This window comes from Mustela erminea, chromosome 2 (genome assembly GCF_009829155.1).
Source record: "Mustela erminea isolate mMusErm1 chromosome 2, mMusErm1.Pri, whole genome shotgun sequence".
NCBI lineage: Eukaryota > Metazoa > Chordata > Mammalia > Carnivora > Mustelidae > Mustela > Mustela erminea.
Window position 1 is genome coordinate 38,151,679 of NC_045615.1, and position 19,416 is coordinate 38,171,094.

Sequence of the window (19,416 nt, forward strand, 5' to 3'; positions counted from 1 at the left end):
AAAATCCAGTTCTCACAAGAACTGGCTGGAGAACTGGGTGGCTGGAGAATAGTTAATCTGACAGGCAAGTCTCCAAGAGCCACGGTGATTACTCCCATCAACTCTCTGCCTATACTTCACCTACCTCAGCGATTTATTTCCACGGAATTAGGCATTAATGTTTTATCCTAAGTCTTTACCATAATTTAATACAAGAAACAGTGACAGAAAAACCAAATATTGTCCATTACAAGTTCTTTTTTTTTTTTTTTAAGAAATAGTATTTATTGTTAGTCAGTGTCCCTTGTAAAAGGCCCCATATGGTACATCCTATTAAGAATTTAGTGCTAGAAAATAAATAATATCTTCTGAAGAAATAATGTTACCAGTTAAAAAGAATTACTACCCCATTGTATTTACTCCCTGTTGTAAACACAAAGCAAAACTTAATGTTTAATCACATGACTCATCCAGAGACAATAGTTTGCTTTAGGACTTTCTGAAAGCCTTTAAAAATACCAAAGGATCATATGAGGAGTCTGAAGTCCTTTCTGTCTCACAAGGTTGTCAGGAGATTCAGAATATACACAAAAGCATTTTTAATTTGTAAATATTACATAGAGATAAGCATTGTTATAGACAGAAAATTACAATGTATCCAAAATGACAGTAAGTAAAATGACCAGATAAAAACTGCAAGGATATCAAGGACGAACAAACCTGCTAAAATGAGGTTAGTGATGTTTCCTGAGCAATTAGGGACGTGAGATGAGAGGGTGTTGGTGAATCTACATGAATCTGTCATACAAACTGTACTCCTAAAAAATCGAACTCCATGATAGTCCCCAGTGATTCACTAAGAATGCTTCAGAGAAATCAGATTTATATTTGAAAAACAATTTGGAAAACATTCAGCTACTTACAGCAGTGATTATCGGAAAACTGACCACAGCACTGAGAGCATGGTTAGCTATGAACCAACAGCAGGTGGCTATTGCCCAAAGAACTCCTGACAGGAATCCTGAAACACACGCAAACAGCGCACACTTATAAGCCATGTTCCTCTCCTGAAAAGTCCACACTCTAGATACAGTGGGAATATTAAAGTTCTCCTATCAACTCATTCTTTTTCTTTTTTTAAAAAGATTTATTTATTTGACACAGAGAGAGAGAGAGAGATCACAAGTAGGCAGAGAGGCAGGCAGAGAGAGGGGGTAAGCAGGCTCCCCACTAAGCAGAGAGCCCGATGTGGGGCTCCATTGCAGGACCTTCAGATCATGACCTGAACTGAAGGCAGAGGCTTAACCCACTGAGCCACCCAGGCACCCCCTATCAAAGCATTCTTATTGACATATTTGGCCAACATGGTTTTAGGATCCATTTGGAAACCAAGTCATTTTTTTTTTTTTCTTCTTGATGGCTGTGGGTATAATTATCAACCTTTTCAGTTTATTGACATTAAATAAAATACCCAAAGTTGTAGTTGAGATAAAGATTTCGTAGTGGAGAGGGACCTAGGGAAGATACTGGATCTGGGCATGCTCTGAGAACACCATTTAAGGGGTGGGGGGAAGCTCCTAGAATTTGAATGGAAATAGCAGATAAAATTTTCAGGATACTTATCTAGGTGTTCAATAAATACTCTATCATTTTTTATAATGGTCCACGGGCATACTTTGACCTAAACAAATCAGGTATTCAAAATGAATCTCTGACATATGCTTTATTTTGTTCTTAAAATTTTTTCCTTGTGGACTTATATTCCATATTGCTTTATGGCAAACTTCTAAAAAATAAGAAACTATATATATATATTTTACCACCAGTGCCAAATGTATTAAGTCCAAAGCATGTGCATTTATCATATACCCTTTTCAAACTCTAAAACGGATTTCTCCTTCCTTTTCAGAGAAAATGTTTGTTTACCTAAGTGACTACAAAGTTCTATTGACTCCGACTTTTAATAACCATCCTTAGATAATGAAGAAGAAATAATAGAGTCTGATTGTCAATACACAAGGTATTTTGGTATAGGAAATCACCTTAGATTCATTTTTCAAGTTTCAGGTTCTATAATAACTGGCATTTCATATCAAGTTTCATGGTTTTTAAATCTTTCCCATTTACTGGTGAGTTGGGCCAGAGCAACTAGGGAATTAACATATATACACAGACAAAGTCACATAGGGTGGCTTGGTTTCCAGGAGATGATTATTCAAGCTAAGTGAGTAGAGAATACTTTCACAGCGTAAGAAGATTTTTTTTTTTGTGGTAAATATTCTTACCTGGCAAGACTGCTTCAGGATATAGCTTCAGGTTATTTTTCATGGCTATACAGTAGGCCAGAAAGTAGACTGTGCTTGTAAAAAAGATGCCACTGAAGTGTGCAAAAACGTAGTCTAAATCTGAAAATACAGACCATAAGACTCTCAAATATATTCTTTTATTCATTTCAAATATATTTAGGGTTCCAAAAATAAAACAAACTCACCAAAATTAACCTCAAAAGTAAAGGAACTATTAATTATATTTTATGATTTTAGGTTTCTATATGCTGTTTATAAAGAATATTAATTAACATATCTAAAACTTAGAAATATTAAGTAGTAAATTAGTTACTATAATCAGATCTAGAAGGTTGATTTTTATGGTTATCTTGGAAAGATAAATAAGAAACTATAAATATTATGTGAAAACCATCTTCTTTTTAAAAATAGATTGCAGACTTAATTTTACTAATGCCAATGTAGCAAATCTCCAAGTAGACAAAGTGGGGGTGGTGTGAAAAATACGGGAGAGTGCTAATTTTGTATGGTGACCAATCTGGAGACGAGCATCTCTGTTGCAGACGACAACTATGTGAGAGGATATTCAGGAAGTTCTCTCAAAGAGGGTTTTATTTAGTTGTTTACTATAGGCCTGATTACATGGGGGAGTTAATGACACATGATGGTGGTATCATATCTGAGAAACCCCAACTGCACCGACTGTTTGAGCAGACTGTCCTTTCGTCATACAGATGTGTCTATGATAGGTTCTTGGCTGGGAAGGTCATACTAGACTCAATGTTTCTCTCAAAGGAAATTCTGGCAAAGGTGAGGGGTCATGTTTAAGGAGAAAAGCTTGAAGGTCAACCAGTGTGTCTGTTCTTCTAAAATCTTAAACCCTACTTCTGGATCATATAAGAACAACATGTGTATGAACTACCACAAGGGACAGCATAACATCGTTAATAAAAGCACATACCACATAAGTGGGATCTGCAATCCACTACTTGCTAATTTTGAGAACTGGGCAAATTACCTAATCTCTCACAGTCTAAATTTTCTCAACTGTAAAACAAGAATAATAATGGTATCTAACTAATAAGGTTGTTATGAGGGTCAACTGAGTTATTATTGTAATGTGCTTAGAAGAGTGCTAGCACAGTGCATATAATACTTATGTGTTTGTTAAATAAATGAAATAAAAAATTGCACCTCCCTAGAATTATGTTTTAATAAAGTGGAATAAAGTGTGTTCCTATTAGATGGCATTAAAGTTGTCGTAAGAAAGACCCCTAAGGATTGATTGTACTATTTATGTAAAGAGATTGTTGAAATTATTTATTATGGCCCAGGACCAAGAACAACTGTACTCCTGGATGATTAGTTCTTTTTATCTTGTGTTCACTGAATTGTGGGACAGATTTGATTTCCCTTGTGTCTATAAGAAATCTTAGAGCCAAATTTACGGCTCATTTCTAGCAAGTGTAAAAATATGTTACAGTTTTTAGACTCATTCCTGATTCAGTTTTACTTTTTTCATTCTTGTTTTTCCTTCTCTTTTAATTTATCTTATGTTATTCTATTTTTATTGGTTCTTATCCTTTACAGATGAAAATACTAAAAACCCAAAAAGTATTTGTAGAATACCTTAAAAAAAAGACAAGTTCATAAAAGATTTGAATGTTATTTGGACTGAATATAAAAAAGAACGAAGAAACAATGGTGTCTACACAGTCTAGCCACTCAATTAAAGTCTTTTAAATCCCAGTTTTGTCGTCAGTCTCTCCCTCATGACTTTTGCCTTCCAAATTTCTCCCTTATCTGAATGTAGATCACATTAATTTTCTGTTCCATCCAATTTAGAACTTTATTACCTATGATCTCATTCCTTTATGAGTTCATGGGTGGAAGCCATGTTTCAACAAAATGATAGGACCCCTGAAGTAGACCTCCTTTCATCTCCTGATGAGTCTGTACAAGGGCTATTGCACGTGGTGTTGTTTATACCTGACAGACTCAATCTATCCCTAGAAACTGAGATAATCTGGGGGCATTATGTTGGGCTTTAAAAACAATATCCTCTGACTAGGCTATACTTTGACCTTTAGGCAGGTTATACTTTGGCCTTTACTTGATTTTAAAGTGGTATGTACTGCACTTTAGCTTTTTTTAAAAGAGCAGAAGAATACATATTTTCTCAGAGATTACCTAACTGGAAAATAATCTCCAAATCTTACTGTAAATCCAGGAACTGTGTGTTAAGATCTAAGTAGCCTATATAAACCCTGACTAGAATAACGTTGATTATATTTGTATTTTGACGATCATATGAAAAGACTCAAACAGTCCTTTATTACTTTTAGTCTTCGGTGGTTTTCTAATCTACACTTACAATGAAAAAGTAAGTCGAATCTATGTACCAGGATTTACTATGATCACATTCTTTTTATATGCTTAAATAGAAAAACAGGTATTGAGTTCATTTATAAAGGAAAATAATGTTTTACTCTTACCATACTGGCTTGCCCCTGCGTATATACTGTCATTTCTTTTGCTGTGGTCCTTGATATAAATGATGGGCACAAATGTAGACCCATAGAGTATTCCAGATATCACTGCAAGAGTGCAGCCCCTTAAAAAACAAGCACATCACTGTTAATCTTGGCCCACAGCAATATTTCTGACAAACACACAAATGGAATCATAGCTAAAGCATGCTTCTAAGTGTAAATCACAGGCAGTTATGCAGAAATCAGACATCTATTTCAAGCTCTATGTCTGTCAAAAAGTCAATGCAGTATCCTCTAGGGTCAGAGTAGCACCAGGACTGAAAGCGCAGTTTCTGTCCTCCACTTCCTAGTTTTAGAAGTATACGATTTACAGAAATTATAATGGGTTATCATTATAAATGGTTTTTACGTAGACGTAACCATTGCTATCATTATACTGTCTGCATAATGAACTTGGCTCTCTAAATATGAACTATTTGTGGACTGACTGTATGCTTTACACTTCTTTTTTGAACACTCAATATCTAGTACAGGGCTAGGATAGACAAAATACTCAATGCATGCTCATTCAAGAACTGTTGATATCCCTGGACTTGCCCATGCCTTCATTGACGAGGGTATGGTCAGGAGGCACTGATTTAATCAAATAATTTGTTTATTTTGGGTAAAACATTTCCTATCGTAAAAAGAAAATATTTCATCTTAAGCAATGGAACCATGTGGACTCCTGAGACTTGTGCTACATTTGCATGAGGCAAGTTTCCCAATAATTTTGGGGAGAGATGATTAATATTTTGGAACAGTCCCTTTAACTTAATACAAAGGGCAATGGCATGAAACAGGCAAGAGTTTTCGGCAAAAACAAACAAACAAAAACATTCCTTTTCAAGCTTAAAAAAATTCTTTTTTTTTTTTTAAAGATTTTATTTATTTATTTGACAGAGAGAGAGAGACAGCGAGAGAGGGAATACAAGCTTGAGGAGCGGGAGTGGGAGAAGCAGGCTTCCTGCAGAGCAGGGAGCCCCAAAGGGGTCTTAATCCCAGGACCCAGAGATCAGAACCCAAGCTGAAGGCAGACGCTTAATGATTAAGCCATCCAGGCACTCTGTAAAAACAAATTCTTAAAGTCTATTTCAATAGGAACTCACAGGGCCAACCTGACAATCAGTTCCATCCACACTGGAAATCCCTGTGTCATGGGGAAGCCTAGACTCCATCGTCCTGAAAGGGGTGTCCCAGACACAGACCAGACTAACACACCAGGTCTGGCTAATCATGAGACAATCAAAAATGTTTTTCTTAACAAATATTCCCTTAAAAGGGAGACACTTTATGAAAAAATGTTCTTGTTTTTGTTGTTGCCTTTTTTTGAGAGCTGTTTTACTCTAAGCAAAACCAGCAATGTATTTATCTTCTGAAGCTTGTTTGTGAGCTCATTCTTTCACTCAATTGATTCAAATATTGAGCATTTCTTAGGTACCAGGCACAGCCTCTTCCCCACTGTGAGGTTAGTGTGGATACTAACAGAGGAAATGCTTTATATTCTTGAAGCGTTTATGTGTGTCTCCACATAAAGTTCAAAACAGTTATCGATTGTAAAATGCAAGGTACCACTTACATATTTCCATATTTCTCTGCTAATCCAAAAACATACCACAAGAAACTCTAAAATACAGGGTCTCCTGGTGAGCCAAACTCAGTCTTTATGACAGTGAGGGGTATAACTGTTATGGACCCAAAATACTCTATTACTATATTTGAAAATGAATATCTTGAGATTATAAAATCATCCAATATGAGTATAGGGATTTCCAGTGGAGGCCAAGCAGTATTAGAGAAGTGTATTGCCTAATTTGACTATAATTGCTGAGAGCCTGTTGATTAATATATGCTGTGGCCTGTATTACCTCTTTTACTTTAGGCACAAAAGTGCTGCAAAAGGAGATTGGTTTTGTCAGCTACTTATTGGCTAGAGATACTGCAGTGGCTTAGGAATTTCTCAAAACACTGAGATCACAGACCTCCCTACCTAAAAATTCAGCAGGAAACAAGAAAGTCTGTCCACCATGGAACTATGAGGGTCAAAACCTATGTTACCATTTGCTTCTTGAACTTAGAGGACTACCACTTCACTCCGGGAATCCTTACTTTACCCAAATAAGAAAGAGGGTAACAGAACCTCTTCTTACACTGTGCGCTGTTGTGCTGTAGAAAGTTTATCCACCCAGGAATAGTCAGGGCAGGAATCTTGAGTGCTGTTGATCACCTATGGAAAATAGTGGCACAAACCAAAACAAAAACAGCATTCAACTGATAATCACCCTGGTGTCAAGAACATTTTCAATGTTTTTAATCTTTCTTTCTCAAACAGACTTTAAAATAGGAGCACATGACACTATGCATTCTGATCCTGGGCCCATCTTCAGACTGGAACGTTTGTGATTCTGTTACTCTTTCATTCAGAAAAGGCTGGGCAGTTGGCAACTTCTCTGTTTACATTTTTTCAGTTTAACCTATGGCCATTTTGATACACCTATCAAAAGTAACATAAGTTAACAATGTTTGTATTTCATCTGCAAGGTTTAATAATCTAAAAAAAAAAAAAATTAGAACCAAGGAAAACTCATACTCCTCTATGGAATACTAAAAAATTGACAGGTACTTTTTAAATTCAGTTTTCTTTAACTGAATTAGTTAATAAAACATTTCCAGCCATGTTTCTTGATGAGGTTAAGATTCATTTTTAGGTTAATATTCTAAGTCAAGAAAAATTATAGGCCAATTTATAATAGTTCTAATGTCAAATGTAATCATTTTTGCATTTTAGCTGAAATTACTTTAATGTGATACTCCTGATGCCTTTGTAAGAGCTAAGATATTGGATTTGAATTACTTGTCATGTGTTCACGCAAGTTTGGCAACAATGCTTTCTTTCAATGATGAGGAGCTCATAATGTATGGCTGCATATTACCCAATCATGCCGTTTATGTATCTTTACACTTGGTTTGCTTATACCTTTCCACCGTGCCTAGAAAAACTAAGGCAGTTAACCTATTATGCATCTTTTACAGAGTTGCATCTTTCTTTTTCTCTCCCTAGGTGTGAGGAGTGGTTGGTCAGGAAGTATCTGAATCCCCAGGGGAGGTAAGGAATATTGGACACCTTCACTCTGTCTCAATTCCTCCGTTCTCTCTCCGCAACATTTTCCAGATTAGAGATGTCTATAGGTTAATAAATCTCTTTCCTTTTATCCTGAAGCTAATTATTAGTTAACTTTAGTGTTAACTTCACATTTCAGTCTTGTTATTCGATAAGGGTTTTGAGAGGGGAAGAAGGAAGGGAGAAGAAAATGTTAATTTTGAAGTAAGGAGTAGAGCCGGCACCTTCCCGGGAGACGGTGTGGCTGTGGGGGTGTAGGGCTCTGGTTTTTCCGAGGGCAGTCGGATAGCACTGGACCCACAGCAGACAGAAGAGAGACTTGAAACAGGAAGGACTGGAGTCTGGCTCATGGCCATGGGGGTTTGCTCTGCAATCACTTTTGTATATGTAGCCACTGGCCCTTGTGCTTTGTCAGATCTCTTATAGGTTGTTCCTGTTTAATATAGATTTGCTATCCCAGACTAATTCAGGTTCTTCAGGGTCAAACAACATCTTCTTACATATTTCTTGTCATTACCTTTGAGTGGAACGGGATGTGATGAAAAAGAGAAAGGAAGAAAATCAAGTACTACCCCTCCTTTCATACAACTTGATTTTTCCTTTCACTGGTTGCCTCTGAGCTATTCCTCACTGCTCTCCCCTGGCCTACTTTAAGACCTCTCTCCTCCCTCTTTCTTCAGTAACTTTCGTATTACTCTTTTGTACTCAGGATCCTCCCACTGCAGAAATCCTTAAGCCATTCCAAAATACGGGCTTGTATATATACCTTTTGGTTGAGATCTACCATTAACAGATATAAATAGACCTCTGAATTTTCTGAGAAGCTTTCCTGTGGCAATCTTGATTGGTTGCCACATAGACCTAACTATAATAAATACACAAACATAGTGTCAATGGCCTTGAAAGAAAAAAAAAAATCTTCTCATCTATTTCAAATCTTCCTTTTATCTAAATTTTATGTTTCAAATCATACTGTTTCTCACACTGTACTCACATGATCTGTCATTAATGGTGTGGTGTCCACAGAACACATGTTATTTGGTATTTCACTTTTGATGAACAAAAATATGAAAGCACTGTAAAGAAAATAAATTTTAGTGATGTTTATTATATCCCTGGTTCATAGCAAGCTGCCTGCATTTTATGAGAAAACACAGCTTAAATCCAGTTCTAATGCTCGGACGATTACTGCCACGCTGCTTCTCCAGGGGTCCTGCCGTTTCTCTAGGATGCCATTCTCTTTGAAGTCTCCTGTGTCCTTAACTACAACAAGTTAGAAACCTAACTCATGAAATTTGCCCTCAAATCAGATCTTTTTCTTGATTTTCTTGTTTCAGTCTATAGCTGCATCTTTTATTCTTGCTTAACTCTGGAATCACATGGTTAAAAAAAAAATACAAGTGAAAACCACCTGTTATACTGACAAAACCCTAGACGTTTAACAACATCCTTGATGGACAAACTTCAGCAGACAGGTACTACAGGTGTGAGCAGAGAACTGCACAGCCCCCAAAGAAGAGGTGCTGTGGTCACTACACCCACACTCAGATGAGGCAGTCTTCATGGTCACACAACAGAATGCTTCATGGATATAAAAAAAGAAATGAGGACACCCTCTGTGCTCTGATATGGAAAGATCTCCAGAGTATATTTTAAGAGATGAAAACACATGCATAAGCCTAATGACTTTTCCCCTTTGACATTCTTTTTTTTTTTTTTAAAGATTTTATTTATTTATTTGATAGAGATCACAAGTAGGCAGAGAGGCAGGCAGAGAGAGAGGGGGAAGCAGGCTCCCTGCTGAGCAGAGAACCCGATGCGGGGCTCGATCCCAGGACCCTGGGATCATGACCTGAGCCTAAGGTAGAGGCTTTAACCCACTGAGCCACCCAGGCTCCCCCCTCTTTGACATTCTTGCATACTGCATTTTCTATTCATGTCCAGTATCTTTGTAACAAATGCTTTGCTTACCATTATTGACTTTTGAACCACGCAAATAGGCTAAAATGTGTTAAAATATTAAATTAACTTAAGGAAATTAACAACTCTGGTAAACTTTTGACATTGCTTTTTAAAAATATGCTTACATGGGGGCACCTGGGTGACTCAGTGGGTTAAAGCCTCTGCCTTCAGCTCAGGTCATGATCCCAGTGCCCCGCATCGGGCTCTCTGCTTAGTAGTGAGCCTGCTTCCTCCTCTTTCTCTGCCTACTTGTGAACCTTGTCTGTCAAATAAATAAATAAAATCTTAAAAATATATATGTTTGCATGGTTCAAAAGTTAAAGATGTAAGAGGAGTTTTCAAAGTACAGAGGAGGCTGAAATAGTGTAGGTATCAAAGTGCAGACAAGTGCTGATAATGTGTGATTTTTTAAATATGAATTTAAAATTTCTTAGCTTCCTTAGTTCAGCCTCTTACTTGCTTTCAAAAGTTGAATGGTTCCATATTCCCTTCTCTAGCAAATGTAACTGTCCTTTTTGAGTTTTATTACTCTCTGCATTATGTTCCCCATAACCTACTCCACATAATTCTCCACAGCGACTTCCGTCTCTGACCTGTCCCTGTTCCAACCTCTCCACTCCCATCTTCCACAACCACCTGCTCTTGCTTGTTTCTCTTTCTTAGCTGAACACAGAACCCACTCTCCTCTTCTTATCCACACTAAAGAAGAACTGAAGGCTGAATGTGACAAGAATCCTCCCTGTTCCCGGGTTGGTCCTCACTGACTCTTCCCCTTCTCTGAATTCCCACAATACTGAGAATAGTCATCACATAATCCAGACCATTTACCACAAGTCCTTGTGAACTTTTTTCTCTACAGATTTTCTAATTCAATGGAAGATAAGATCTCCTTGAAGATCCTCAAAGAGCTTAACACTCAATAAAAATGAATGCATGAAACCTAATTAAATGTGTGTATCTTAGTTAAATGTGTACTTACATAACTGCTAATTTGCAAAGCTATTATTAGTCATCTTAATTGCATTCTTCTCAAAATTATCATGAAAACCCTCAACTTTGTATAGACAAGTATGTTTTCCTAATGACAGTATAAGATGGCATATTAGAAATACTTGAACGGTACCAAGGAGAAAGTCTTTGAGTGTTTCTTCAAACAACTGTATGACCTCCCCCAAATCACTTAGGCTCTCTAAGTCTCAACTTTTTCCATCTAAAGAAATGGGGATGGGCCAATTTTACTGAAATGTGATGAGAATTAAATAACAATGCATGCAAAATTCTTAGCGTACTTTTGGGAACATGGTAAAATCTTAAAATATGTTAGGAAGTAAAGAGAATATTGGATGGGAGGGGGGTTTTGAGCATGAGAAAAAAAAAATCAGGACCAAGTGGTTTTGAGCTCATGTGACTAGTGTTTGTCACAAATAGGTAACTCAGATCAGTTAGGTCAAGAGGGGGTGCAGGGCACTAAGTTAGGACAAGGTAATGAAATTTATCTTATGTATACGAACATAAAACCAAATAGATCACAAGGCCTTTTGGGCTACAAACTTACAGAACTTGGTACAGTGTCTAAGATACAAAGATATATGATAAAGTCTGTGAATATTGTCAAAAGCATGGAAAATTAAAAAAAAAATCAATGCTATACATAGGAGTGCTTCTCTACGTTTTTGATCTTTCCCGTTTCCCTAGATTCATACCTCTATACATCTTACTATTAATAGAACTTGTTTGTATGTGTTTACCCTGACAATTTAACAAGCCTATATCGAGCATCTTTTAATTTCAAGCACTGTGTGGCAAAGTCTAATGGTGATGGTGGGAGAGATGGTATTTTAAGAAAATAACAGACTTCGTCCTTCAAAGGATCTCACAGTTCAAGGATAAAGGAACTGTAAGAATAATACAAAACAGACCCTTGTATAATAAGAGTTCAAGATGCAATGGAAGTTTAGGAGCAACTCACTCTAATTAGGAAGAAGGGAAATAAAGAAAATAACACAAGAAAACAACCCAAGAATTCTCAACTGATATTTATAGGAGGCCAAGGAAGCTGAGGAAAGTGTCTTTGGACTGGGGTAAGTGTCTGGGGTATGGTGTGATAAATAATCTGGGTCAATGAATTGATAATACAGGGAGAAGGCTAATCTAGGAAGGGTTGAATCTGTGATGGTGGAGGACATACCAGACTAAGGAGACAGATTTATTCTGAATCCAATGGGAGTCTTCCAAGGTTCTTAATTAGAAGAGTGATGATTGATACAAGATACAAGAAAGTTACACTGGCAATAGAAAAAAATGAAACTAGGTAAAGTAGATGTGAGTTTGTTTTTAATTACCTCATTTCTATTACCTTTTGAAGGTTTACAGTAGTTAAAGTATTTTTGATTCTATGTATGTAGGTTAAAAAAATAATTTTCTTTCATAAAATAGAGGAACAACCAATTTTACCACCAAGTAAAAATTACAACTGGAATTCTTTTCTAAATTAGTCCAAAGTGGCATTTTAGGAACTTAGTTCTAGGCTCCTGCAGTGACACCATGACAAACCAAAGTGCAGGGTAGGGTCTGGTTTTGTTTCAGTATATCCAATGCTCATGGATTAAGTTCTGGAACTGTTCAAGTTGTAAGGCAGAGATCTGCACCCCTGCGACCCAGGAATAAACCCCATTTGATTGTGGTGAAAAATTTAATAATTATTAATTAATAAATAAAAATAATTAATAAATTAAAAATTTAATGTACTGTTGAATTCAATTTGCTACTGTTTTATTAAAAGTGTTGCATCCATGTTCATTAGTATATTGGCCTCTTGTTCTCCTTTTCAGTGGGGTCTTTGCCTGGTTTTGGAAGTAAGGTAATGCTGGCTTTGTAGAATGAGTTTGTAAGTTTTCTTTCCATTTCTATTTTTTGGAATAGTTTGAGAAGAATAGGTATTAACTCTTCTTTAAATGTATGGTAGAATTCTCCAGGGAAGCCATCTGGCCTAGAGCTTTTATTTGTTGGGAGATTTTTGATTACTGATTCAATTTCTTTGCAGGTTATGAGTCTGTTCAAATTTTCTGTTTCTACCTGTTTCAGTTTTGGCAGTTTGTAAGTTTCTAGGAATTTGTCCATTTCTTCCAGGTTGCCCAGTTTGTTGCTGTATACATATTCATAATATTCTCTTATATAATTGAACTGTTTGGATTCCACCACAGGTATGCTCCTTGGGTTGCATGCTGGAGGGTGAGGCACGTTTTGCCAGACCCATGTCGACTACCTCGTAGTCATCAAGGTCAAAAAATTCATCATCTCCTCCTTGGTATTCCATTCTCTGGAAATCTACTTGGTACTGCAAGATAACCTCCAATTCTACCAAATCCCTTCACAAACTGAGATCCTTCTTGTGACTTATCTGTGACAATCCAATACAGCACTGGATTTTTTATAGTTGTTAGCAAATCATTCCAGCAGGGGTGTGCTCTCAATCAGCTCATGTTCTTGTCCGGTCTCTTTGTCTGTGAAACGAGATTTATCCTTTTCTTGCTCTGGACTTAGATAATTTTTTCCTCTTTGTGCTTTGGCAATGAAGACTGTATCTCATTATATCCAGACTTTCATAGACTATTAGAATATTTACAACTTCCATTTCTAAAGTCTTTAGTGCTTCTTGAACTCCAATACAGTACTTGCCTGTGTCCTGGCTGATTTCATCAAAATCTTCTCTTGAATGAATTTCACGTTGGAGAGAGCTTCAGTACATAATAGCTTGGTTGAATCTATTTTCACAACCATAGGAAATATCAACTAATTTTAAAACTTTTGATTGCAACCTCTGATCAAACATATCAGATTGATTTAGTTCAGTTTTAAAGTCAGCTGATTTAGCTAAAACCAGACCAGCCACATTCACTTTGTCCCCAGAAATAAGCAGCTGAACAGCAGTCTCAGCTACTTTCTGAACATAGCTACGTCACTTTTCCACTCTTAAAAGAGCAAAACACAAGGCTGATTGACTTCCTCTACCATGTTTCTTTGGGAGATCCACAGTGAATTTGTGCACGACTTCTCTTGTGTTTCCTTGGAGTGTGCCAAAAAGTGCACCACTACCATCTATTACAATGAAGCCAAATTTGCTGTCATCCAAAAGGAGCACTGTGAGAACCTCTGTATGGAATTTGTTGTCACACAAATACAATGATGTGTTAATTGGTTTGAAAGGTTCAAAGTCAATGTTGACTTTCTTTTCCTCTCCTTCTTCTGTTACAATTGTACCCCAGTAAACAACCAGGCCATTTGGAGGTACTTTGTTTAAAGCTTGTGTATCTGTTGTACAGATGTAATGGCTCCCAGAACTAAAAGACATTTTACTTGGGACTTAATGTTAGATACAGTTCCAAACTCATCTGCTAACAATTTTGCAGCTGGTGGAATCTGGTCTTTGGGAGGAATATCAATGATATCAATGATATCATGCTTGTGCCATTACTGTGGGCTGCCTCTAAGCTCCTGATGAGCTTCTTGATCTTCCAGACCTCCATGTTCCTGTTGGCAGCACTGAGGTCATCTGCCCTCTCTCTTCCCTAAAGGCCTAAGCCTTTAGGGTTGCTACTCCCTGGCAGTGGCTCTGAGATTTTTTTTTTTTTTTAAGATTTTTATTTATTTATTTGAGAGAAAGAGAACAAGCAAGCAGGGTGAGAGGCAGAGAGGGAGGGAGAGAGAGAATCCCAAGCAGACTCCAAGCTGAGTGTAGCGCCTGACTAGGGGCCCCGTCTCATGACCCTGAGATCATGACCCTGATATCATGATCTGAGCCAGAACCAAGAGTCAGATGCTTAACCAACTGAGCCCCTCAAGGGCTCATAGATGTGAGATTTTTACAATCATATACAGGTGAATTTATATTAAGGAACTGGGGGAAAGGAGGGAAAGAACCTGTGAAACATTAGGAAAAAAATGTTTACAGGATTAGATATAAGATGGGATATGAAAGGGAAAAAAACTCACGATGACTAGGTTTTGAATTTGAATAAGTATGGCTATTACATTCTATGAGACAGGGAACACAGGAAGAGGAACCAGTTGACAGGGAAGGGGAGAACAAGAAAAGTAATTCTGACTGGGAAATAATGAAGGTAGAGAGAAAAGAACTAATGGCTAATGTCCGTAGACTGCTGACCATGTCCTGACCCAGCAGGGTTCTCTCTTCCACTGGTTATCTCACCTCAGGCTGGGGAGGAGGTGCCTGGGGGCGTCTTGATAGAGATGTGGAGTTGGACCCTCGTTAGATATAAGTCCGTGGCTCTGAAGAAGGGTAAGGGCTGGAAACAAAAACTGGTTTCCTTATACACAACTCTCCAGGAACAGCAAGTTGAGAAAGAAATAGGGAGCAGACTCAAGGATAATCCAAAGCACTTTTTTTTTTTTAAATTGGAAAAGAAATTGGCTTTTTTATGAACTCTGACTCCTGGATCTTCATTTAAGTTTGTTTTAGAGAACACTGTTCTTGGTGTCTGCTTCACACCCACTCTTACATATTCTCTCCTGAACCATGGAGGCTAGAAAGCTGAAACCCGTGACTTCCCAAACTCTATTAGCAGCTAAGTTTTGCCAACAGGAGGCATAAGAATAGGCTTAAAAGTTGGGAGAGACTGTTTTGTTTTGTTTTGATGGCGGCTCTGGTAGTTTCAGCAGTGGTGGTAACTCCGGGCAGAGGAAGCTGGGCTGGCTGGAGCATCGGCTCCAGGGCTTTGGGCAGAGCGCCCTTCCTCCTTTTGCACCACTGGGCCTTATCACAATTTTGTGAAAATTTTACTGTGTGAAATGCTTTGCTGTTTAAAATACCTGGAGTTGGGGTGCCTTGGTGGTTCAGTCTGTTAAGTATCCGATTCTTGATTATAGCTCAGGTCATGATCTCAGGGTCATGAAACTGAGCCCCTCATGGGGCCCCCGAATAAAATAAAATAAAATAAGATAAAAGGTCATGAAACTGAGCCCCTCATGGGGCTCCCGAATAAAATAAAATAAAATAAAATAAAATAAAATAAAATAAAATACCTAGAGTGATTTTAGTTGTAGAAACTGAGTGATACCACATATAGGAAAAATGTAAGGCTAGAAACAATCTATCTCACCTATCCCTTTAAAAAAAAAAGCAATAGGAGGTGACTAAACAAATGTGACCATATTCTAAGTTTCCTTATACAGGCCATGAAACTCCAAGCTTATTCAATGAATGCCTTTTGAACTAACTGATTTAATGGAATTAAAATAATGAAACAAAAGCTTCCAGAGGTCCTTTTGGTAAAGAAACCCAGAAGGGAGCTGGAATGCCCTATAGGAAGAGATAATCACATTTCTGTGCCATAGACTAAGCTCCAAACCAAACCGTATGATCTCCAAGTGCACCGACAGCTTACTACAGAGCTGAGTAACACACCCCTCAGGGGAAACCAGTAATTGAACATGAACTAGCTATTGATACAAATAATGATTACTATAATACAAATTACCCAAATTTTAGAGCGTTAGCCATCTACCTAGCAATATACAAAACACTTAGCATATTTCTTTTCATTTCATCTTCAAAATATTTTATAAGGCTGACACAATTATTTCCCTCACTTTAGCCCCAGATGAAGAAACCAAGACTTAGAGAAATTAAGTGATTTGCCCAAGGTCATACAGATAGAAGTGGGTAGAACATGAATAATTTGCGATTTTAGAGAATGGACACTTTCTAAAGAAAGAAGAAATATGGAGAAAAACAATGCCTGACAGACTGAGTAAATTGGCCTTAAATTACTATTAAGTCAAAACTAAAGCATGCTACATAACAATTTTGGGGTGTAAAGAAATTGTTTTTGGGAGAGCTATTCAAAGCTAGGATGCCATGTGAATTGCACAAAATACATAAAATTGCCTCTAACCAAAAATGTCAGGAATCTGCTTTTTTAGAATAATCTATGTTATTTCTTCTCCAATTGGCCTGGAACCACTCTCTTAGGCAACATTTCAATGACAAAGAGATTGTTCCTGAATGTGGCAGGGAAAAAGCCATCATTGCGGGAGGAAGAGAAATAGAGTGTTCTTTCCCTGAAGAATAAAAAAGTACTAAAACCTTTCCAGGCACGGCTATCCATTATGTGAAGCACTGACAGGGAATATAAATGGAGACTAGAAAGGAAAGGGACTGAATTTAAGGTGACCTAATTCCTGCTGGAGTTTTATTGATTGAACACTGACCTATGGAGATTTAAAGTCATTTTCATCTTCATTCATATAGTGCATATGACTAGACACAGATACATCCCAAAACACATATTTAAATGAATACATGTTTTCATATGTGAGAGAGTAGTTATCAGACTGGGATGAGCAGAGATGAAGTGACAGCAGGAATGTGGAAACCAGAGGGTTGTGGGGGGGTGGGCGGTGGGCAAAGAGGAAGTGAGTAATGAGAGGAGATAAGAGGAGAGAATCAAGGACTATTCCAGGGGCACTGGGGAGACAGCATAACATTTATTTATAGAGTATAGTTGAGTTTGCAAAATAATGTGCCTTTTGATTCTAATTTAGGAGCTATGTACTAAGATTTTTCTAAAGATCACAGATAAATGAAAATGAGCTTCAAAGCAGCTCAATGATTTTCCGGGGGGTCTCAGAGCTTTTGAGAACTAAAGCTGGGGCTTGGGACCCAGAGCTGACACTTTTGTCCTCGAAAGCCAAATCTGTGAATATAAATGAAGAATCAGAGGGCAAATCATGGCACTTTTATGAAATGCAGGTTTAAAAAAATGTGAACACATTGGGATCTCTAAAAAGCGTTCTAAAGTTTTAGAAGAAGAGTTAAGTCCGAAACGACTGTGTACCTCACTACTGATAATCCAGCTCCGACGTAATTTAGCACCGGTTTTGATACTTCTTCTGCATCCATTCCAAACCAGCCAAACCTGGAATTGAGAGAGCTGCATCAGCGTAGCTATTTTTGAAAATGTGTTCATCACAGTGTTCAAGAACATGGACTCAGGGTCAGATTCCTGGATTCAAATCCTACATCCCTCTCTTACTAACTGTGACTTGAACATCTCTTTGCGTGCCTCAATTCCTCATGTTTGAAATGGGACACCTATAAGGTAGGTATAATTGTCATATATATCCCTTTCTTCTTATGAAGATATCTAAAATGAGTCAGTATACATAAAAGTTCTTGCGAGTGTCCTTTCTTATTAAGATTAAGGAAGAAGGAAAACAAAATACATTAGTGGCTAAGTGAATCCTAATTAATTGGCTGCAATTTTGTACAGTGTTTATTGAGACAGACGTTTAAGTAACTGCTTGGTTAAAGATCAACCAAAGATGCCAACGTTTTGGCATCACCTTTTTTTTTTTTTTTTCTTAATGCCTTGACATCAACTGTAGCATTTGTTACTAACAATTACTGTTGGCACTGTTGCCCATTCAGGGCAAGAATAAAAGAGGCAAGTAGAAGAAGCAAAAGAAAATAGCACCTGTAAGAAGCTGGGGGAAGAACAGGGAAAGGCCAGGAAAGAACAGATTGGAAGTTAATTTGTTTTATTATTACTGAGGTTGTTATAATGCTTTGAGAGGGAAGAGGAGCGCCAAAATTAAGGTAAGAGTGACACCCTCCTTTCTATTCCTTTTCCCAAACTCCACTTGAGTGTTAATTTGAATACCGAACAAGGGCAGCACAATCAAATAGAAGTTTCTATGATAATGGGGGCGGGGTCTTCTATAGGTGCCCAGTGTAACAGGGTAGTTTCTGGCCATCTGTGGCTATTGAACACTTGATCTATGAGCAGTGCAGTGTGGAACTGAATATTTAATTTTATCACATTTTAATTTAACTTGAAATATAAATGGACACCATGTGGCTTATGGTGACCCTGCTGGACCCCTCCCTCCAGAGCTGGGGCTGGCAGGGGCCAGAGAGCAGATATTTTAGGCTTTGTGGGCCAGATGATCTCTTGCAATTACTCGGCTCTGCCACTATAGTGTCAAAGCAGCCAGAGACAATATGAAATGGATGGGTTTGGTTGTGTTCCAAAAAACTTTATTTACAAAAGTGGCTGGGAAGGTGGGGCATGGTTTTTTGACCATAGCACAGGCTCCAGAAGGAATATGTGCTTTAGAACTAGAAGACCTGGGTTTGAAGCCTAGCTTATTCATTCCATGACATTCAGCAAGTTACTCAGTCTCTTTGTCTCTCAGCTCTCTTATAAGGTAGTGTTTACCTCATGTTTGTGAAAATGAGAGAATTATGCATATAACATGTCCAAGAAATTGTCACACAATACACTTCAGTTTCCCTCCTCTCTTCCTTCTTCTGTTCTGAGGAGCTAATTTTTTACTGTATCTTAACCAAATATTTAGATGGGATATTAGAATTTCAGGCAAATAATAATTAAAAGTAGCATATTTCATGTGTATGTCTTACAGCTATAATCTCTGTGACGGTAATAACCAGGTTATTCCCCTCAGCTAGCCCAATCCCTAGGACTTGCCTTACATCAGTGTAGAGAATCTTAGTTGA

The 19,416-nt window shown here is 37.6% G+C and overlaps 1 protein-coding gene and 1 pseudogene across 8 annotated transcripts in view; both read right to left on the minus strand.

Moving 5' to 3' along the window:
* Positions 1–19,416, minus strand: part of TMEM144 (transmembrane protein 144) — an 84,619-nt gene that overhangs the window by 45,601 nt on the left and 19,602 nt on the right. For all 8 annotated transcript variants that reach the window (XR_004283185.1, XR_004283183.1, XR_004283182.1 and 5 more), the window contains 6 exons: positions 17,735–17,815; positions 8,911–8,992; positions 6,946–7,022; positions 4,760–4,878; positions 2,265–2,384; positions 903–1,000 (listed from right to left, as the gene is read on the minus strand). Coding sequence is in view for 4 of the 8 variants with exons in the window: in XM_032332682.1 (XP_032188573.1) it covers positions 903–1,000; positions 2,265–2,384; positions 4,760–4,878; positions 6,946–7,022; positions 8,911–8,992; positions 17,735–17,815 (577 nt within the window). In the remaining 4 variants the exon portion in view is untranslated. The remainder of the gene's footprint in view (positions 1–902; positions 1,001–2,264; positions 2,385–4,759; positions 4,879–6,945; positions 7,023–8,910; positions 8,993–17,734; positions 17,816–19,416) is intronic.
* LOC116584393 lies at positions 12,992–14,513 on the minus strand (annotated as a pseudogene).